General features: G+C 48.5%; 1 protein-coding gene across 3 annotated transcripts in view; it reads right to left on the reverse strand.

The window, feature by feature from the left end:
- The window catches only part of TRAPPC9 (trafficking protein particle complex subunit 9), a 404,238-nt gene that overhangs the window by 158,596 nt on the left and 222,620 nt on the right, over positions 1-23,022 (reverse strand). For all 3 annotated transcript variants that reach the window (XM_074353143.1, XM_074353142.1, XM_074353144.1), the window contains one exon: positions 6,494-6,636. In XM_074353143.1, the coding sequence (XP_074209244.1) occupies positions 6,494-6,636 (143 nt within the window). The remainder of the gene's footprint in view (positions 1-6,493; positions 6,637-23,022) is intronic.

A 23,022-nucleotide genomic window follows, 5' to 3' on the forward strand; every position in this document is an offset into this window, starting at 1 on the left:
CTACTCTTTCTTCAAGAATTAGGACAATGTTTCCCCTTCTGTGAAGCCTTCCTAGACTTCTCCAGTAAAAACTGGTCTCTCTTCAATTGCGTATTTATTTTCACATGCGAGCAAAACTTTAAAGTTGAGGTATAATTTATACACAACGAAATACACATTTTTCCTGTTCTAGAAATTGGTATAAATGGAGTCAAGCAGTATGTCTTCCTTTGCGACGAGATTCCTCTGACTTATCGTGACTTTGAGCTTATTCCCTGCGTTGCATGTATCAATGGTCCATTTTACTTCTGAGCAACTCTCCCCTGTGTGGATAAGCCACAAATTGTTTACTCATTCATCTGCTGGTGGGCATTTGGAGTTGTTTCCAGTTTGGAGTTATTATAAATAAAGCTGTTACGAAAATTCCTGCAGGAGTCTTTTCATGGATGTGAATGTTTATTTCTCTTATGTAAATACCTGCTGGACACTGGGGAGGTAGATGTTACAACTCGCGGCAGGCTGGCTGGCCGATGTCTAAAATGGCTGTCCTGTTTTGCGTTCCCAGAGGCAACTTACGAGTGTCCTGGTGGTTTCACAGCCTTACCAGCATTTGATGTTGGCGATCTTCTTTAATTTTAACCACTCCAGAGGGTTTATAGTGGTACCTAATTGAGGCTTCGATTTTCACTTCCGTAACGGTCAATAAAGTTGAGCGCATTCAGGTGATTGCAAGCCATTAGTATACCTTTGTGAAATATCTGTTCAAGTGCTCCGCCCATTTTTGTCTCTTCATCATTTACTTTCTGGACTTTGTTCTATACTAGATACAGACCTGTGTTGCATAAGTGCATTGTAAACATTTTCCCTCAGTATGTAGCTTGCTTTCTGATGAGCTGAAGCTTTTAATTTTGATAATCACCAACTTTTTATTTTATGATTAGCAGTTTCTGATCCCATCTGAGAAAGCTTCGCCCCAAAGTGACGGAGACACTCGGCTACTTTTATTTGAGGAGGTTTATAGTTAGCTTCTCCATTTACACCTAGAACCCTTCTCAAATGGATCTTTGTGCATGATGTGATGCACAGGTGATAGTTCTTTTCTCCACCACGTACATATCCAATTCTTCCAACACCATTTGTTGAAAAGATTTTCATTCCACAGAAATTGTTTTCATACCTTGTTGATTATATATGATCAATTGATCATAAAGGACAGAGGCTATTTCCAGACTATCTATTACGGCACTGCTCCATATTTACAACAATAGCATACCCTCTTGATTACTGTAATTTTACAATAAGTCTTAAAATCATATAGCTGAAGTCTTCTAACTTTGTTCTTTTCTCAAGTCATTAGCCTATTCCTTTGGCAATAGTCTGTTTCATTTTGAAATAACTTTTAAAACAGCTTGTCAATTTCCATTCCCCTCCAAAAACAATCCTGCTGGGATTATGACTGGGACTGCACTGAATATATAATCAAATTTGGGGAAACTGGTATCTTAGCAAAACCAACTCTTCCAATCAATAAACATGGTATTCCTCCTAATTATTTAAGTCTTCTTTAATTTTCCTTAGCTGTGCTATGTCATTTTCAAGGTAGAAATCATATTTTTTAAAATGGTTTCCAGTGAGACAAGGCAGCCCAGTGGTTAAGGCAACAGACTGCTAAAAATTTATCCCAAGTGCATTATATTTTTTATTACAATACATACATTCTCAAAATTTCATTTACAAATTATTAGTCACTAGCGTATTGACTTACTAGTTCTAATGATTTCTCTGGAGTGGTAGGTACCTTAGAATATTTATGTACATGGTCATGTGATCACACAAAGGCACACAGATAATACAACCGCACTGCTTCGTTTCCAGTTTTCATAGCTTTACTTTCCTCATCATATTGCTCTGATTAGGACTGGCAGAAAAGTAACACACACAGTGGTAAGCGCACAAACACTTGCCTTGCGTGTGCTCTTAGAGGAAAGCATTCAGCCTCTCACCACCAAGTGCAGCATTACACGGAACGGCAGGTCTGCAGACGCGTTCCACCAGTTTGCAGCCATTCCCTCCTAGTCCCAGTTTACTGAGAGTTGGATCATAAGTGAGTGTTGCATTTTGTCAAATGATTTTTCATCAACTGACATGATCTAATGATTTTTCTCCTTTACTTTGCTAATACGGTAAATTATATTGACTAATTTTTCAATGGTAAGTAAAACCACCTTGTGTTGTTGGATTAAACCTGAATTGGTCATGCTGCATTATCCATCTGACACATCACTGAAGTTGATTTGTAAGTGTTTTGTTTTGAGGCTTAACAATTACGCATTTACGAGGATAGTGGTCTAAAGTTTTATTTTCTCATAATGTCTCTGGGTTTGGCACCAGGATGAAGCTAGTGTCATAAAATGGGAGTTGGAAGTATTCCCTCCTTGTCTATTTTCTGGAAGAGTTTTTGTAAAAGTGCTTATTTCGGGGGTGGGGGAGGGTATAGCTCAGGGGTAGAGCACATGCTTAGCATGCATGAGGTCCTGGGTTCATTCCCCAGTACCTCCATTAAATAAATAAACAGACAAATAGATAAATAAGTAAACCTAATTATCTCCCCCAAAAAAGTGCTATTACTTCTTTCTTAAAAGCTTCATGTATTCAGTCAAGACATCTGAGCCTAAAGTTTGTTTCATGGGAAAATTCTAATTAACAATCAAAATTTTAATTAAAACTAAAAATTAAACTCTCTAATATGACTATCTCAGGGGTTCTGTTTTTTCCTTGTGCCAACTTTAGTAATTTGTGTCTTTCAAACTTTTTTTCCATCTAAGTTGTCAGATTTACTGGAACATGATTTCTCATGGTACACTTTTATTATTCTTTTAATGTCTGCAGAATCTGTAGTGATGCCCTTTCTTTTATGTTCGTTATTGGTAACTTGTGTTTTCACTCTCTTTTTAAAAATTTTGATCATCTGTCTACAGTCTAGTAATCTCATTAATCTTTTCAAAGAATTGATTTTTGGTTCCATTTACTTTACATATTATTTTTTCATTTTCCATTTCATTTATAGCCACTCTACTATTACCGTTACTATCTTACTTCTGTTTATCTTGGGTGCACTTTGCTCTTCTTTATCTAACAGACACTTACACCACTGATTTTAAGATATTCAACTTCTAATGTAAGCACTGAGTGTTCTATAAATATCAGTTAGTTGGAGTTGTTTACTAGAACTGTGCAAGTTTTCTGTATTTTTACTAAATTTCTATCTCCCTGTTCCATTAAAAACTGAGAGACAAGTGTTGAAATATCCAACTATAATTGTGTGTTTTCCATCCCTCCCTTCAGATGTTGGTTTCGTTTTGAAGTTATGTTTTTGAGTGCGTTTGCATTTAGAATTGTTAGGTTCTCCTGATGACTTGACTCTCCTATCTTTACAAATTATCCTCTCTCTCTCTTTTTCTCCTCAAAGTCTACTTATTTCACATTAATACATACATCCATGCCAACTTTTCTGTGATTAGTGTTTGCATGACGTATCTTTTTCCCATCTTTTTGCTTTTAAAACTGTGCATATTTCATGTGAATTTAATGTTACAGAAAACATATAGTTGGCTCTTGTATTTTTAAACAGTATGACAATTTCCACTTTTAAATATAGTTTTTGGTCCATCTACATTTAATGTAATTCTTGGTACAGTGTGTTTCAGTTTCCCACATTGCTGTTTGTTCCCTATTTGACTAGATGTTTCTGGTTCTTTCCTCTTTCTTTTTTGCCACCTCTTTCCCCCTTTGGGGGATTAAGTATTTTTTAGTATTCTGTTTTATCTCTTCTGACATATTATCCATACCTTAAGTGGTTGCTCGAGTCTTCACAATATGCAACTTTAAATGAGCACATTCTAACTTCAAATAATGTAACACTGCATATAAAAAGCCCCCATTTCCCCCTCCTTTTCCATTTCTTTGTGCTACATTTTTGGTTACTTACTCTCCTTCTACACATGACACACATTACCAAATTAAGTGCTATCATTTCTTCCTTAGAGTCAGGAGTCTTTTAAAGAAATCAAAAAATGAGAAAAAATCCCATATCTATTCACTTATTATTTCTGGGATTCATCATTCCTTAATGTAGGTCCAGGTTTCCATTTGGTATTATTTCTGCCTGATGAGTTTTTATCAGGCTGATAAAACACAAAGACCATGCTCTATCCATCTCTGACCCCATGAGGGCTTCATACAGCACCTGAAACATTGGAGGTATTGATTTAAAGGTTCACAGTCTGGTAAGTGCTTTATTAGACGTACGAAGAATGCACAGGGGAACCCACAGAAGGACCCCCACTATGGCTAGTCATGGTCAGGAAAATTTTACAAAAAGGTAACACAGATCAATGGCAAACAGACATTTTCCAAAAGGTTCGTTGAAAGAATGAGAGTTTAAGAAAAAAAGCAGTTTAAGAAAAGGATGGATGCAAGTGCACCCTGGAGTGAGCTGCCCCGACACGTCCCAGGGACGGTGAGAAGGAAGTGTCTTTCACATGCACCGTGGAGAGACTAGGGGCAAACAGCTGAAGAGAAACATCTAAGTCAAATTTTTAAGTGCCTTGGATATCACGAAGGGACTTTCAACCTTATCTCGTAAGTACTGGGAAAGACTTTGAGCTAGATGGTGACGTGGGAACATCTGTATTTACAGGAAGATGCAGGAGCCAGAACAGAGGCAAGGGGCTGAGTAGGCAAGTATTCCTGAAGTCCCAAGGAAAGGTGACAAAGATGTGCACTGGGATGCAGGGGCTTTCAGAGACATTTTGGAGGCTCAACCGACAGGATTTGGGGAGCAGTTAGACTTAGCAGGAGTGGAAAGGGAGGATTCGAGGAAATCAAATCTCCATTCCAAGAGCAGGGGAAAGAAACACGTAGGTCGAAAGAAAGAGAGTGAGGTCAACAGGCTAGGAAATTAGGAGCCAAAAGCCCTTCAGTTACCACCAACTCTTCCAAGTGCCTATTTGCACCAAACCACAAGGCAACATCTGTCTCATCTTAACCTGTCATTAAGAGCTGTGGGGGCCATGACACGGAAGCCAGACGCTAACAGGAGGAAGATAACCAGCTTGCTGACAACCCGTGCAGCTTCCAAGACCTACTCACGTGAGCAGCGGCAGCAGGCAACGAGGGGATGAGGAAGGAACACACGCCGGGTTGATGGCAGAGCGGACCTAACGCACAGAAAGGGCCAGAAAAACGCTGACAGCATCTGGCAGCGGCCCTGGCCAACGCCTCCCGCTGGCAAGTGCTTCGATGCTTCGTACAAATTCAAAACAGAGGCGAGCCTTGGCAAGAAAGACCATTACTCTGCAGACTGAAAAAGTGATCGATGGTGAAATGTGACGCTGAAAAGCTCAAGCGAAGCCGTCAGTTCTTGCTGAGGCCATTCTCTAATGGCTGGGGAGAAAAACGGTCTTCCCTGTGAACTAAAGCTCCTCTTAATGTCTAGGGCTGTGTCACCGCAAGGAGAGCTTCAGCCCCACGTCAACACGGACTACGACATCCCCGTCGCACTCCGGGGAACACAGAGCCGACTGCTGGAGGGAGAGGGAGGGGGCTGCATGTGACATCCTCTCCCCCACGGTCAAGGCTATTGAGGTCAATACAGCCTTAACTCTGCTGAAAATAAATAATGCCAGCACACTCCACCCCACCCGGAGACGCAAGGCGCCCCGGGACAAGAGAATACGGAAGGGACAGGGTGACCAGCCCCTGCCTCCCAAAGGCGGCTCGCGGCCTGGGCGGGAGTCTGACCCCAGAGGGCCTCCAGGTGGCTGGGCTCCACCCGGCGCTTTCAGGCCCCACTGCTCCTAGCTCACCCGGGTCACAGTTTGGGGTGAGAAACTGTCATTCTCCCACCTTAGGGAGGAATACCTCCAAGTACCTCTGGTCTCTGGGGTTTGAAGCAGACAAGTGACCTGATTTCTTTCTCTCTGAAGAAGACTAGGCCTGGGGAAGTAACCAGGAGAGCAAGGCTCCTGGAAGAACGGCCCTCTGGGCAGAAAAGACCCAGTGCTCCGGGGGCTGGGAGCTCCAGGAATGGGGTGCTGAGATGCTGGACCGCCTGGCTGCACACAGAGTCTTCCTGCGATGCCGGAAGTGACACAGAAAGAGATGTCGGCCTTCTCCAGGAGTCTCTAAGACATGTGGCTAACTGCTGAGTCCCTGTGAACTGGAGAGCCAGACAGGGGCAGGGGCCAGGCTCAGGACAATGACGGCCATGAGCAAGCACACTGCAGTGCTGACACTGTGATGACAGCATGTTAAGAGATGCCAAGCCCATTCGCTCACATCTAACCGGAGGGGCGTTTCTGCACACGGATGTGAACCTAAGACCAGGGAGGTCCTGGCACACTGGCTTGGATCTAATGGGAGGCGGGACCAAGATGGACACCAGGGTCAGAATTCCAGACGCAGGGCTGTCAGACTCTAGCACAGGGCAATCAGAGAGCAGACGTGCGTTTACCTGGTTGCCGGCAGAGTGCTGACTCGGGTGAAGAACAGAGATGGCTCAACTTCGACGTGCAGCCCCAGGGAGAGGCTCCTGTAGTAGCCCTCAGCGTGGCCCGGGCCTCCAGAGTACTTAAAATTCAGGACAGCTTCCAGGGTCTAAAAAGATGCAAAAAATGGTAAGTTAGTACTCCCTAAGTTGGTCACCCTACCCCTAGGAGGCAGGCTTCACTCCGAGAAGGCTGAAGGTAACCCCGCTGGCAAAGCTATGAGCACCAGGCAGCTCTAACCTGGCACCTGACGCCCGGCACCATCTTTCCTAGGACGATGCCCTGTGTCTAACACCAACAATTCTCAGCCTGGAAACACAAATGGAAAGGAGCTCCAAAATTACTCTGTGATGAGATATAGCATTTGAGAGAGAGAAACATATTTCAATTAGCATCACTTAAACATACAGATCAGGTGGGGGAACTTCCATCAAGGAGGTAGTGCATGGCTCCCAGGAGACTATCGGTAACTCCTGACCCTTCCTTGAACCCATGGAGAGCTACAGTCACAGGGCAACTTCGTAGCCAGGAGGCCAAGGAGGAGCGAGGCCCTTCTAGGAGGGACGGGGTGGGGACACATCTGGCAGGGGCAGGGCCAGCACCACAGAAGCTTACAGGAAGGAATCAGCTCAGGTGTTACTGAGTTGCCAAAGGCTGAGCAGGGGCTCCAATCATAGTGAAGACCCTCCAGGAGCCCAGACCCCAGGGCAGCTGCCCCCACTCCAGGCCATTTGCCAGGCACCTCCCTGGGGGCACGCACAAAGGACTGGCGGGGGCAGGAGAGCAGAGGGGCCTCCCTTGGCGGCACGGGCGCAGAGAAGGGGGTCAGCTGCCACCACAGGAAAAACAAGAAGCCAACACCCCAACCCCAGCCCCTACCCCCTCCCAACGCCATCCAGAACCTTCTTTCCTCTGAAGCAAAATGTTAAGCTTCTCGGGGAGAGGTTGCAAATGCCAAGGGCACCAAGACAGGGGTAAATATCCGTTCTCGTGAGGGGAGGGCCGGAGCCAGGCCTGAGGCCGGGCCCCACAGCAGTGCCACTGGGGCAGAGGTGGGAAACCCATTCACACAGAAGGCCCGCCGTGACGCCAGGCTGAGGCTGGCTGCTCCGGGGGCGGGAGCAGGAGTGTGGAGAGCCCACACCCAAGATCCAGGGCGCGGCTCCCACCTAGGACTGCAGCAGCACGGGACAGCCAGAGCCCCATCTGCTCCTGCACAGACCTGGCGGCGCCCAGGTAGCAGCGTCCCTGGGGGAGGAACGGAGGCGGGGAGAGACCCGGCCCAGGTGCTGGCAGGCAGGGAGGGCTAAGGGCTGAGGATGGAGGAGGGCCATGATGGGAAAAGCCCTTGGTATCCCAGCGGCCCCCACTTTCTTCCCCTGCCCCCCAGCACAATTTGGAGCCTGTGCCGCACCAACAGTACCCATAGCAACAAGAAATCTCAACCCCCAGCTCAGCTCCTCACTCAAACGGCTCAACCTTCCCCAGTAAGGTCCTGAAACAGGCGTCAGCACACTATGGCCCACGGGCCAGATCGGGCCTGCAGCCTGGCTCTCTGTGCCTCAGAGCTGAGAACAGGTTTTACATTTTTAAAAGGTCATAAAACAAAGCAACAAAACCAAAGAAGAGTATGCAACAGAGACCACACACAGCCCACCGAGCTAGAATATTTACTATCTGGTCCTTTATGTAAAGTTTGCAGATAAAACTCTAAGGAGAAAACAGAGGAGTAAACCTCTGCGACCTTGGATAAGCAGGGGTTTGGCAGACAGGACACCAGAAGTACAAGCAACAGGAGACAAAAAAGGTTGGTGTCATGGAAATCCTCGGAGGGCGGGGCTTTGCGAAGAAGGGCCAGAAGGCCCATCACTGCTGCCGAGCCACATAAAAAAGGTCTGTGTAAGTGGCCGACACATTTGGCGACAAGCTGGTAGCTAAAGATGCTAGTGGAAGCATCTTCCAGAAGAGGAATAGTGGGGCGAGCTCAGAGCACCGTCGGGCTGGCAGTGCCGGATGGGGCCCCAGAGCCACATGTCCGCGGGGGACTCAAGTGCATTCTCACCTGCGGGAGCCAAGGGCGGCCACGCTTCCAAAGGGCCAGAGGCGGTGCCTGTTGTTTGTTTTTAAAAATCGCCACCCTAATGGGGGTGAAGTGGTACCTCATTCTGGTTTTGATCTGCATTCCCCCAGAGACTAGTGATGTTGAGCGTCTTCTTTATGCTCGCTGGCCATGTGTACATCTTGTTTGGAGAAATGTCTGTTCAAGTCCTTCACTCCCACTTTAAGAGCTCATTGTTCCAACTTACCTCCCACTACTCCTCAAGGTCTGTATGCTTACAGGTTTCCTTGAGCCCTGGGACTACTAATTTTCTTAGCCTGTATAAATGTCACTCCTCCTTCATGGCCCCCCAGAGCCACACCTTCTCCTGTAAGATATCCACACTGCCTTACTTTAACAGGAACTCGATGAAATACTAGTTTGTTTGTCTGTTTTTTAATACTCAAGGATCATACACTGGTCTCACCAAAATCCCAAATTCCTTTCCCATAGCACAAGGCACTGTACTGCCATCTAAAAAGGAGCCAGTTTCACGTGAACACGTCTTACACGTCTGACAACCTCTTTGTTGTCAGCAGGAGGTGAAACCCCCTCACACACAGCCCAACCAGCCCTTCTGTAACACCTTTCTCAACCCAGCTGCCTCCCCTGTTGGGTCTCTTCTTTCATTCAGCTTTTCAATCGCTTCTTGGCTACTTTCTGAGTGCCAGGGTCAGTGCTTAGAACAAGATGAATACAGGGTGGTCCCTGATCTCAGAAAGCTCAGTAAATACTGAGTCAAAGAATGTCTGAACAAATTAACTGATAAATAAACAAATAAAACCAACCCATCACCCAACATATATCTGGCAACTTCCTTAAACTGCAGGCATGGTGGTCAAGGAAATAAACATAAGATTCTCAATAATGGCCTCAAAAAGCCAAAATCTATGAAAGCAACAAAAAATGTCACACTGGCTTTTTTGTTTTTTAAGATGAACTTAAAAGTTGTCTCCAGGGAGTGATGTAGCAGAGGTCACCTGGGAAATGAGCAAAGACTACAGAGACAGGTAAGTGCCAAGTACTATGTAAGACAAGAAATAGTCTGTGCCTCTGTTTTCCTGGAATTGGCTGTTTCTTTACTCTGTAGAGAAGCAAGGAAAAGATATCATTATGGGAAAATATTTAATTTATGAAAATCAAGCACAGAAAAGATTTTGTAAAACTATCGAGTATTACTACCCTTCTTCCTTGATTAAAAAGCAATCTCAGCCCTGTAAAATCAGAGTATTTCAATCAAGCCACGAAGCGGGCTGGTAAGGGAAAAGACAGAGGACGTCCAAGCTTTTTCTTAACCAAAATGTAAGAAGCAGCAGAGCATTAGTCTGCCCTAAGACTGTCCCTTCTCAGAGTGTGTGATGGCCTTTGAGAGAAGACTGTTATAAGAATCAGAAAGGGGCAAAGAATTAAAGAAAAATTATTCCTTTTCTAGGCATACGACAACTTCTTATTTGAGCTAAAATGAAAGGTCTTCCAATAGCTGTCTTTCATTGAGCACCCACTAAGTGCCAGATGCTCTGCTAAGTAATCTTTGCACCTGGGCTCTAACATTCTTACAAGCCCTACGAGGAAAGCCCAGGTTTCATTAGCGAGCAGTTAGGTGCCTGGCCGGGGCCTCACACCCAGGAAGTAGCAGCACATCCAGGATCCAAACAGAGCTGCGTGGCTGCACGGCCCACTCTCCTCCACTTCTGCCAACTGCTCAGACAGCGCTCTGCACCCACCCAGTCACTCACTCACTGACCCTGAAGCAGGGTCTGCTAAGTGCAAGGGAGCACGGCAGAGGACATGACGCCACCCGAGGACTCAGGTCCAGTCAGAGACACAAGCCACCAACACGTAAAACAACTGTGATGTGTCACGTCCAGAGAAGTGTCCTAGGACGTGTAGAGGCACAGGAGGGAAGAGGACTGTGTGCCTGGCGTGGAGCCAGACCCAGCAAAGAAGACAGGATTGGGCCATTATTAAACCGAAACTGGATAAATAACGGAAGGGAAAAAAAATCACTCAAACTAAACCTATTTCTTGAAAGTACCAGTAAAAAAAGAGAGAAAATAATTACCAATGTTAGGAATGAAAATGTGTATCAGTACAGATCGTACACACATGAAAAGGATAATAAAGAAATAGCGTAAATAATTTAGTGCCAATAGATTCGACAACTTAGGTAAAATGGGCGCACATTACCAAACGGAACTGACAGGAAACAGAAAGCCCGAAGAAGCTCCTGTTAACTGAAGCCACTGGATTCAGAACACACCCTCCCAGAGGGAACCCCAAGCTCGGGTGGCGTCCCAGCTGAGTTCTAGCAGGACTTACTGTCAGCAACAGTATCAGTTAACACAAACAGCTTCAGAAAAGAGAGCAAAACATCCCCATTCTTTTTAAGAGACCAGTGTTACCTAAATGCTAAAAGCAAAGAGTTTATAAAGAAAATGACAGGCCCACGTCCCTCTTGAATTTAGATGCAGAAATCCTTAACAACAGTTACTGAGTCAAATTCAGTAATATTTAAAATGGGTAATACATTGTGACCAAGTAAGGTTCTTAACAATGCAAGGTTGGTTCAACATTAGAAAACAATCTACGTCATTCACCATCGTAACAGACCATTAACAGACAAGAAAAAAAAAAGCCATATGAACATCTCAATAGTTAGAAAATTCAGCTGGCAAAATTCAAAACCTATCTATCATTTCTTTAAAAATCTCAGCAAACTAGGCATTAAAAAAACATCCTTAGTCTACAAAGTGCACACATGAAAAGCTTGCAGTTAAAACCAGACTTAATGGTAAACAATGTTTTGCCTCTAAAATCCAGAATAAGGTGAGGAAGGATGCAGCTCTCATTACTTCTATCAACACTGTACTTGAGATCCTGGGCAGTTCAATAAGGCAAGAAATTAAAGGCACACACATTGGAAAGGAAGAGGTGAAACTGTTCACAAGCAACGCAGGCGTGCGCCCCAACCCTAAGGGGTCTGCCGGAGCTCACAGAAGTTGCTGTGGTGCTGTGAGATGCACAGTCATTTTGCAATGCAACCAGGTAATCCCTCATAAATTTAAATACAGAATATATTACTCGGCAATGAAACTCCAACCAAGAAAAATAAAAATATAAATGCATACCAAGCAAGCATATGTAAATGTCCCCAGAAACTCTGCTCTTAATACAGTTTAATCCCAAACTGAAAATTACCTTAATGTCCAACAGGAGGTAGGTGACAAGATACACAAATTATATTGTTAAAAATTATTATGCATTAAATTATATATTATATAATTATGTATTATATATATATATTAAATTACACGTTTCATAAAATGGAATATTACTCAGCAACAAAATGGGACAAACTGTGATACACACAACACGGAAAAAACCCCCACTGTTCTGCGTGAAAGAGGGCCCCTGAGAAGCTGGAGGTTTCCCTTCAGGACAAAAAGCAGATCAGTTCACGTGGCTGCACTTTACGGAATGCAGATACACTCAGTAAGGTGGATCTCAGAAACTGATCACGATCCTTAATAGGCACAATATCACCTGCAGCCATGACAACAGAAGACTCCCAAGTCACAGCATGGGCCACACTGACGAGGGCCTGTGGCGTCTGGGGATGAGTGTGGAGCCCTGGATTCCCAGGGTCTGCAGCAGAGCCATGGAAGTGAGGTTACGATTTACTGCACTTAAAACTTCACCCGGCCTTGGAGAGGCCACGTGCCCTCTCTAGTTCTCAGCACGCTCATCTGTAAGATCTGAGACGGGTGCAAGATCCTGCCCGAGGCTCTTACCAGTTCTTACACGAATTGTTACGGTGCATTTTGCAATACTCACCTAATGTCCCATGATTTCTAATCTAACTAAGGCTACTGCCAGAGAAAAACCACCACCCCGTACGGTATCCTTACTTAATTTAAATGTCTAAGAAATAGATTGCTAATATTTAAAGACCCCGAGTGGACCTGTCACCACAGATTTCCTTCTGCTCTATTCCTGTGATGTGATTCGCTTATTAAGTCAAATGTTCAGGACCACAGGTCCCAGCTGGGGCTCCTACCCCAGGAGACCAGTCCTACCATTTACTTAAGGTCAGTGAAACATACAAATGACATCCTTACCATTACTTGATTAGCACTTTTGGCCAAAGTCTTTCTTCAGTGTTAATTATGCCTTAAAGATACCAAGTGACTACAAATTAAACCGTCCATCCACAGTAACTTAGGAGTGAATTTGAGCAACACCAGCCATCAAAACAGCCCTTATTCCGGAGGCCCAGAAGACCCTGGGTGACGGAGAAGGGCTAGGACACGAGGTCCAGATGGAGGGGGATGTGTCTGGGGGCTGTTAAAAGGCCAAGGCAAAAATTTGATTTTTGGTATCCAAAAAGCCGCCGTTTCACCGCTTCTGTTGTGAAGCACACATTCACATCACTTGACGGCTTTCTGATTGACTTGGTCAGTCTTTCCTCTCCCAGGCGTCTAGGAGGCTTTATCTATTAAGGAGACTCCTCCCTGCCTGTGAGACAAGGTGCAAAGACTTCTTCACAGTTGGACAGTGTCTTTGGATTTGCTGATGTTTTCTGCCTTGCATAAATGTTTACCATTTCTGCAGTTAATGCACCAATCTTTTCCTTTATGCCTCTTACACCTTTTTTATGGCACCTGAATCATAGTTAGAAACACTTCCCGCACTCCAAAGTTATAAAATAACGTTCTCCAGTTTCCCCTACCACTTTAAAGTTTATCTTTTAAACTTTAAGTTCAATACCTCAAATTGAAGAAGATGTGAAAGAAAAGTACAAAAGCCCACCCTATTACCCAATTCCACAACTCAAGGCGGCCGCGCGCCACTGAGAGGCTCCCAGGTGGCAGTGAGAGCCACCCCAGCGTCTTGTCAGTGAAGGAAAACGGGGAGAAGACACCGCACAGCAAGCTGTGCAGGTTCGGAGGCGGGACTGTAGTCTGAGGTTAGACTGCTTATCAATCAGGAAGAAATGACCACCAACAAATCGTTATTTTGGACAGCTGGGGAAATTTAATTACAGACTGTCCACTAGATAACACCACCGAACCGACATTAGATGGCATGGGTGTGATCACGGTGTTGTGGTTATTTAGGAAAATGTCGCTGTTCTCACGAGCTACGTGAAGCTGTATTTAAGGGGGAAGTAATATCAAGTCTGCAACTTACTTCCAAATGGTATCCGAAAGAAGAAAGACAGAGTGCTCACTGCACCGCTCTTCCAACTTCGCGTTTGGAATTTTTCAGTATAGAACACTGAAGAATGAATTAACACATCAAGGATGCTAGAGCCTTTGACTTAAAAGGAAATAACGGAAGACCTGAGAACTATGTAGCTACGTTGCTGAGCACAAACATGCTTCAAGGATGACTTCGGGTGCTTTTTAGAAGGTTCCCAGGTCATGCAAGCAAGATGCTGGCTAGGCACTTCTCAAGCCGTTACCCACAGGAACACAGGCTGACAGCCAAATGCCCCCCTCCCCCGGCAGGCCAGGCAGAGCCAGCACCTTCACCGTCCAGCGCACGTTTACTGCGCCCCCCCGCGCGGGACACTGCGCCGCTGGCCCTGCTGCATAGAGCACGAGGACAGGGCCACGGGCCGCGCTCTCCCGGGAGGCGCCTGAGGTGAGAGGCATCCGGGCTGGCCATTTTCGGGTGTGACACTCGACCCCAGCTGCATGAAGGCAGTGTCCAGCAGGAGCGATGGGAAGTGGACCAGTGGGGGCCTGCTGGGCGTCGTGGCAGGCCAGTCGCTGAGCTCCGGCCAGAGCACGCTCAGGGCCCGGGACGGAGTGCTGGGCACCAGCAGCTGAACCACAGTGACAAACACAAGTCACAACAGACCTACAATGGGCTTTCTGTGCAGGCAATGACTCTCAAGACATCACCTCTCCAGACCCTCTTATGGGCCGATAAAGAAACTGGCTTGGATTTGTAAGTTGCCCAACCAATCCCAAAGCTTAGTGGTGGTAGAATTCAATCCCATGTTCGCCCAACTCCCGGAGTCCTCGTAACAGACCACCCTGGAACCGCTGGAAAAACAGCCATTATAACCCATTTAAATGTCAGGTCCTCCCCTGGGAGTCCCTCCAGGCACGGCAGTGTCCCCAGTGCTAGCTCACAGCCTGGCCCGCTGCCCGATGGAGGGTTCAATCACCGCTCACTGAATAAACAAATAAATGAATGAAAGCAGTACCTTCAGCATTGATATTAAGAGCTTTCAGCGGATTATGGCTTTCGAGCCTCTGGGAGAATAAATCTGTTATAAATGAAAACCTCACAGTCCCGCAGATGGTTTTTTTTTTTTTAATGCACAGCTGCATACGAGGAAATTATCCCTTGTGTGCTAAATATGCATTTCTAATTACACTCACCTAAGACGTATTCACTCCAAAGAGTAAGAATAGCTAAATAATATAAATTACAAAGGAGTAACATTCTGTGTCAGCTGAAAACATGAAACCAGAGGTAAGCCAGGATTAGCGAACAGTCAATAAGTCATCACAGAGAATCATTGGTATTAAAAACAAAAAAGATGCAGAATGAGGGCAGAGAACTTCACCCCCAAAACAAGAGCCAAGTCACCACCAAGGCATTTGATCTCTTGCCTCACTTGGGTCCCTGCCTCTGGTCACCCCACTGTGGACACAGAGGAAGAGAAAGGAGGCAGACAGGAGGCCGGGAGGACCTGTGGCTGGACACAGTCCTGCACCTGCGGGCCAGGTGCCCTGGGCAGGTGGCCTGGCTCCAGCTCCAGGCTCCTCGGGACATGATGAAGGTCGCCTGCCTGCCTGCCAGGCGGCTGTGAGCTGTGAATTAGAACACGAGGGCCTTGGGTTTAACCAGTGTCGGTTGCCTCTGCTCCCAGGTGGAGAGCCCCTCCCACTGGACAAAGACAAAGGTGGCCTCGCGGCCTTTAGGGAGATGAAACCAACGGTCCAACGACAGTGCAAGTGCAAGGATGCTGCCTGCTCAACCGCCCAGCGGCCAGGAGCCCAGACCCACTGTGCCCCTCGACTCAGTCCTTTCTCCAAAGAGCGGCTCTGAGTCAATATTAATCTGTTTAACCAAGAAAAGTGAAAAGCACTGATCACCAAGACAACGATCTGAACGTAGTTAATATTCTAGCAGCACTGGCTTCCCACAGATGCACTGTCCCTCTCGAAAGAACAGTGGAACTTTAACCAGAAGTGAAAGGAATCTGGGGATTGTGGGACTAGACCTAGACTGGGTAATGGGGTCACCCAGCTTCTACCTAAGGAGCACGTGGATAAGAAGTCCCAGGTGGGGAAGATGAGACTAGAATGGCAGGTATGGGCTAGCTGACAGGCTCCCCCAGGCCCCGTCTCCTCCTCCCAGGCAGGACCACATCTCCTGCTTGTGAAGACCAGAACAGTAACCCAGGGCCTCCACCACACAGCCTGCAGAAAGCAAGCTCCTGCCGCATCTTCCAAGATGAGGCCACGCCCTGGGGGAGTGGGGAGAGACCTGGGAGCCTCGGGCAGGGCAGCGCTCAGTGAGCACCTATTCCACTGCAGCAGGGAGCTGGGTGTGCCTCCTGGACCTGAACACGAACCCCTCACCTCTGGGTTCTCACCTTACAAAGGGGGATCCTGGAAGTCTCTTCTTCCCCTGCCTGGGAGCACTGGCACCAGCTCAAACGTGGTCAGGAAGGTGACTACAGAGGCGTTCGTTCCCTCCACGGTGACTCTGAAAGCTTAAGGGCTGCAGAAAACTTCAGGACTGGACCTGGGGCAAAGCAGAGCTGGGAGGGGACGGCCTCCCGGGCAGCTGCTTTCACCCAGTTACCCTGAAGCCTTGTAAGATGTGCACTACGTTCACAGCTTACAGTGAGAGGAGAGGCTTCAACAGGTCCAGGGACCGGAGCCCCCGTGCTGGAATGATAAACGGCCTCCGCCCCAGCACAGCCGGCCTGTCTCCGTGTCACCAGATCTCCTCTGGGGACAGAGAGACACAAACAACCAGAACTGTCTGCGGGGCGTTCCAGAGTTCCTTCCAGCTCCCCTCACCTACACTGAGAGAATGCTCTCACCAAAAAATGAAAATTTTCTCAATTAAAAAAAAAGATTTTCGGGACAGTTTCTCAAAATGCTGCTGGGGAACAACAGCATTATGATTTCAGGCAGGAGGCTGGGTCAGAAAAAGCAGAGTGAAGCAGGCATCACACTGCTCCAAGACTCAGACGCTGCATGTGCCGCCGTCGCAGGGGGTGCGGGCCCCACCACCCCCTCCACGTGAACACAGGCTCCACCCCCCGCCCCCACCACACAAATGCTCAGACTGCGCAGATGCCGTCGGGGGACGGGGGCTCCCCCTCCCCCACGTGAAGGCAGCTGCTCAACCTTTCCGGCCTCAGTTTTCCCCAGCGGTAAGGAGGGGATGTCACGTTAGCCTGGCAGTGTCACGGCTAAGAGCCAGTCTGTGGGTGCGGCAGTCCTAGCCGAGGATCTAGGAAGAGCTCAGCGAACCACGAGCTGGGGGGATGCGGGCGGGACCAGCAAGCGAGTGTCCCCCCAACCCACCCGGCAGGGCGGCGTCACCCCTGACAGAAGGGCCACTGCCACCAGACGGCATCGCGTCGTGTGCAAGCTTTTACTTCTCAAAGCGCGTCGCACACGGGAGGCTCCTGGCAGCTGCGGCAGCTCGCAGGCTCGTCGACTCCTGATTCTGGGATACTGCCCCGGCTCGGTCGTAGAAGATTCCTGGGCCAGCCCTTAAATGAGCTGAGATCAAAATCGGTCAGTGTCAAAGGAAAACTAATTTCCTTTCCCCCAGTCACTTCTCAGAATCTGTAATATGTAAGGTGGCCAGGGTGTGTGTGGGAGGGCACTGTGGGGTCACTTCTCAGCTACTTCCAAATGCCCTCCCTATAAATGGTCACAGGCTCGGTGTCAATTCAAGAGCATATAAATAAGAACATAAACCCACAGGTGAAGACTCCGTGAAATCCCCTCACCTCCCACCTCTCCTCTTTCCCTGTGTCAGAGCGCTGCCCCGCCTCTGAGCCCCATTCACGTGGCTCCCTCTGGGAAAGCATCCCTGCCTCTTCATTCGTTCCTCCATTCATTCATTCACTCAGCCTCTCCCGCTCACCGGACACCTCTGGCCCTGGGATACAGAGGTGGAGACGCAGGGCCTGAAACCACGCATTCTCACAAAACAGCGGGAGAAGGCGCTGCGGAGACAAAGACCCGCCAGGCAGGGAGGCCCCAGTGGGAACACTCAGGGTGGCAGTGAGTCTCCATGAAGGCTGGGAGTGGAAGTAGATGGTGTGGAAGAAAGACGTTTCAGGGAAACGGAGTAGCATTTGGAAAAGCAAACAAACACAGGATGCCCTGTGAGTTGCATGTAATTCCACGTGGGCTTCCAGCCAGAGCAGGAAGACTGACAGATGGGAAAACAGGTAGGAACAGACAAGGAAGAGGCAGGCTGAGGTCAGATCACAAAGGGCCTCGGAGGCTGCAGTTCTCAAGTTCTCTGCTGTACACTAAAAGTTCCCACACAGGTCTGTGTTGTCCTGTCGCCGTTTTTCAAATCCATGGTAGCAAAGCATAATTACCATGCGTGTCAAGTCAATGAGTTTTGACAACCGTATGCTTGTATGATTGACACAGCAGAAGAGATGAAGCTTGTCCATCACCGCCACCAAAAAAAGGTCCCTCCTGCTCCCATGCAGTCAGTTCACAGCCTCCCACCCCCCGGGAAAACAGACATCCGCCTTCTACCATCGTGGATGAGTTTGCTCACTGCAGAATTCGCATAAATGGAATCACACGGTGTGTACTTTCTGTGTCCAGCGCTGTCATGTTTTTGAGACCCGCCCACGGCTCTAAGTCGGTCGCAGTTTGGTCCTTGTCATCACCAGGAGTGTCCCACAACTCCCCTGTAACTAGCGGTCTACCTATCGTTGGACGTGGTGGGGGTTCTTTCCAGTTTAGAGCTATTCTGAACCAAGTTGCAGTGAACATTCGTGTCTAAGTCTCATGTAGACATAAGTTTTCGTTTCTCCTGGGTAAGTTCCAAGTAATAAGACTGCTTCCTTGTACAGAGACTACAGGTTTAACTTTCAAAGAAGCTGCCAGCAGTTCCCAAGGTGGCTGCACCGCTTTACGCTTCACCAGCAGCACACGCATCTCAGTTACTCCGCTCCTCACTGGCCCTCCAGCGCAGTGGGTGTGCAGCGGTGTCACACCAAGGTTTTGACTTTAATTCCCCACAAAACTGATGATCTTGGTCAACTTTTCACGTGTGTGGGCCATTTGTATACCTTCTTCTACTTGGTCAAATTTTTGCACCCTTTTAATTGGGTCATGTTACCAAGTCGTACTATTTCTTGACGTATTCTAGAAACAACTCCAGTTGCATTTTCAGTGATACAAAGTTCCCATTTGTCCTTTTCCCTCCATTTCCTTCCTCATCCTGTTTGTAGTTTTCACTAAGTCCCCCGTAACTGCGCCCTAATCCGTGTGCGCCAGCCCCGTCACACCTCTACCCCTCCTAGCCTATTCCAGCGGTGGTGCCTGTTTGCACTGCTTCTCAGGAGTTTACAGGGCTCAGGTCACCGGCCGTCTGGGTTTCAGCTGCCGTCCTTGAGAGATGGCTGCGGCCGGCTGCGCCTGGAGGTTCAGGGCCTGGTGTGTCAGCGGCTTCCTCCCTGCCCTGCTTCTCAGTTCTCTCAGGTGAGTCTAGGGCTGCCTGTCCTCTGAAGCCAGGCTGGCCTGACGACTGAGGAGTGACCTCCAGCTGAGGGTGGTCTCCATCCAACAGCTCGTGGTGTTCATGGTGATTGTCTCCCAGCGTGTCTGGCGTGAGCTACGGGCACCTTCCAGCTCGCAGCCTCCTGGTGGGTCCCACCCAGGCTCAGAGCGGTTTCTGCTTCCACGTACGTGGCTTAGACCCAGCAGGGAGCTCACGTTGACCCCGGTGCACATTCTAGGGGCTCTCTTTGCTAGATCCCTCTCCAGCCCTCTGCCTGCAATTCCAGCCACTGCAGCCTTCCTGAACTCTGACCTCCCCTCCCCAGCTTGGCCAAACTGCCATCCCGCGCCTGACCTCCTCCAGCCCGCGCACGGCGCCAGGGCAACCACAGGGCTCACCTCCTTGGTTTCTCTTCTTTTGGGCTCACACGGCACTGGGCTGGCTTTCTGTTTTCTTTCTACGGTCTGACAGTTTTTATTTAGATCATTTTTCCCCAGTTCTCTGGCGGTTTGCAGCAGGAGGGCAGGCCTGCCGCCAGTTTCTCCATCGGGGCAGGCGCTCACCTGTGAACCTTTAGAAAAATCAACGCGCAGGCTACGTTCCCGAGAGACTGAATCAGAATTTACCAGAAGGTTCGGCATCCGTGGGTTTTTAAGGTCACCAGGTGAGTCCAGCGTTCAGCCAAAGAAGCGGGGCCTTACGAGGGAGACGGCACATGTTACAGGCCAGCATTTTTCAGTCACATTCCAGCCTCCTGGGGAGGCCGTGCAGACCGCCACCTCAGATTAGGATTCCGTCAGCCGGGTATGGACCCAGGCAGGTTTTAATATCCCCAGATAATTCAACTTTAATGGGAAGCCAGAGTTGAGGAACAGATCTATAGGCACTAGGGAGCCACTAAAAGATTTTAAAACTGTGAGGCTACCATGTGGTAACTGTCAGACTGCAGTTGGCATAAACCCTCGATTTGCAAATATCCCCTCCCAGGGAGCGGGGCAGGCCGCCCGCAGGAGCCAGTCCAGCGGCCACCGCGCTGGGCTGCAGCTGGCACTCCGACCTCGAGTTCATGCGGTCGCCATCTGAGGAGCTGGGGCTGCGGACGTGAACAGGGCTGGCCTCTGCCCCCAAGGAGCCCCAGCCAAGGGAGAAATGTTTCCGCAACCAGAAGTCAGCAAATGAGCTGGGACTGGGGTGCCCTGCGGAGGGCTGGCGGTGCCCTGTGGAAGCAAGTCTGGGAAGCCGTCCCAGAAGATGGGGCGTCTGTGCTGGGTTCTCAAGGATAAGGTGGCATAAGGTAGCGAAGGAAGTGGAAGCATTAGGCCCACGTTCTAAGCATAAAGCAAGAGGAACGTGAGACTGAATAGACCAGGAGCCCAGACGGGAGGGCAGGCGGGAGAGCTGAGACGAGGGCGGCACCAGGGGCTGTGTCGTGGAGTTAGAGACGCGCTCCTCGGGGACACGGACCTTCCCTGTTCACTGCCCAGCACACAGTGGTGCTCAAGGAACACCTAAGGAATGAATGCAAGGTCTTCTGGGCACTTCCTAATTTGGCCTCATATCTGCCCAGCGCCTCGGCCATAAGCAGGTGCTTCTGAGTCACGAACGTGAGGCTCTCATACACGTGGCCCCTGCTTATTACTCACTCGCCTGGCGTATCCAGCTAGCAAATTCTTAGAGACCTTTCAGTGACAAGGGTACTGGCGCTGGGAAATGAGCCCACGGCCGTTCCATTCCTGCAGCTCCCTATGTACTGAGCACACTTCCTTTCAGCACTTGACTCGTTCAACACCAGGTCGCCCGGCCAGAGGCAGCCTAGGAAGACATGCTTGTCGAATGGATGAATGAGCAGAACAGCAGAGTGTCAATAAAGAACGTTGAGATTTCTGAGGGGGCGAGAGCAGATTAGGTTTATTTACTAATTTATTTTTAATGGAGGTCCTGGGGATTGAACCCAGGATCTCACGCACACTAAGCACGCACTCTATCGTGGAGCCACACCCTCCCCCAGATTTTGATACTGAACATAAATGATGTCTGAGTAGTATTCAGACCATTCAGGGCATACTTCCTTCACCAAAGATTTATCTTAGGAGGATGTGGAACTAAGAGTAACTCAAAACACCTCTGCTTTTGAAGAATTATCTTACGTCTTCAGAAGAGAAAGCAACCCAAGGGTGGGGCATCCACTGGACCCCGCCCTGGGTCTCCCAAGTGGCCCACGCCCCAGCTTCCCCCTCTGGGCTGGCGTGTTACCTCATAGGCCCCCGCCCAAGGCACAGCCCTGCATCCTGAGGCGCGTTTATGTGTCTCTTCTGTTAATACCATGTCCCTCTTCTCTACCAGCCAAAATCCTATGCTCTTTTGATGAGAAGCGGCAGTGAAATGGCAGTCCACGAGTCCATGAGGGCTCTCCTGGGGAAAATTCATTCATGTTTCTCTGCGCAGTCATTTCGTTTCAGTAGCCGTTCATCTCATGTGGCTCTGTGACTCCACACACACTGTGACAGCAGTCTCCACAACAGCGTGTTCCCACGGTCCACCTTCCCAGCCCAGCCCACGTGCTTGGCAGGAGTAGCACGCTTCTATGCCAATGTGCACTGACCCACGTGACTCTTTCCTAAGCAATATAAAGAATGTCATTGTGTTTGCACAACAATGGGTTATGTGAACCGGTCAGCATTTATTTCACTGTCTCTTGTTTTACAGTGACATTTATTGATAAATACTTAGAATTCTGTGGAATATGAGCTGGAGATTCCAACTGCAGCGGTAAAAAAAGAAGTAAGGGCAGAAAAACACGGAGGGACAGGAAGACATTTTTGAGTTGATGAATTGTGAAGACCCAGGAAAACAAGATGTGGGGCGACAGTCCTGTGACAGTCCACCTGGGGGCGGAGGGATTCACGGGGCAGGCTCCCCAGAGCTCCTGCAGGACCACGTTTTACTTGTGAATTTCCCTGGTGCAACAGAAGAGAGTTGAGAGATGAAAGAAAATCTGATGTGTGTGTTCTGGAGGCCTCACCACCAGAGGCCAAGAAGATGGGCGGGAAGCTGTCGGGGGAAAGGAACCTGTAGAGGCTTGTCCTGCAGTTTGCAAACGCTGGGCAATGGATTTTGACAACAATCTGAACTCCTGGCAACAGGATGCATGTAAAGTGCTTCCACCGGACAGGTTTGCACATCAGATTATGGAGAAGAGACAGAGTATACGGTCTGGATGTGCTTGTTAATACCCAGAAGACCCCCAGCGCCCGCTTCCTGCTGGGCTAGAACGGTCTCTATCCACGCCAGCCCACTGAGAAGTTTGCCCGTGGAAACTGAAAGAGATAGCACGTCTTCTCCACATGGGCGGGAATGGCCCTGCCAGTGTACCTAGCCCCGGGGCCGGCACAGAGAGCACGCGCTCACGTGCAGGGAGCTGGGCTGAACTGCTATGTGCTCGCGGAGACCCGCGAGTTTCCGAAAACAGGGAAAATGAAACGTCTTCGTGGGAAATTCACTGCTAGGATTTTTAACTGTAAAACGGTCAATGGAAAGGAAGGGAATCAGCGCAATTATGTACAGGAGGAAATTCTCAACTAAATTACCGAGGATTTACCTAACGCCCACCATGTGCAGAGCCTGGATGAAACCAACATCTAAGGAACAACTACTGTG

The sequence above is a fragment of the Camelus bactrianus genome, chromosome 25 (genome assembly GCF_048773025.1).
Source record: "Camelus bactrianus isolate YW-2024 breed Bactrian camel chromosome 25, ASM4877302v1, whole genome shotgun sequence".
NCBI classification, from domain to species: Eukaryota; Metazoa; Chordata; class Mammalia; order Artiodactyla; family Camelidae; genus Camelus; species Camelus bactrianus.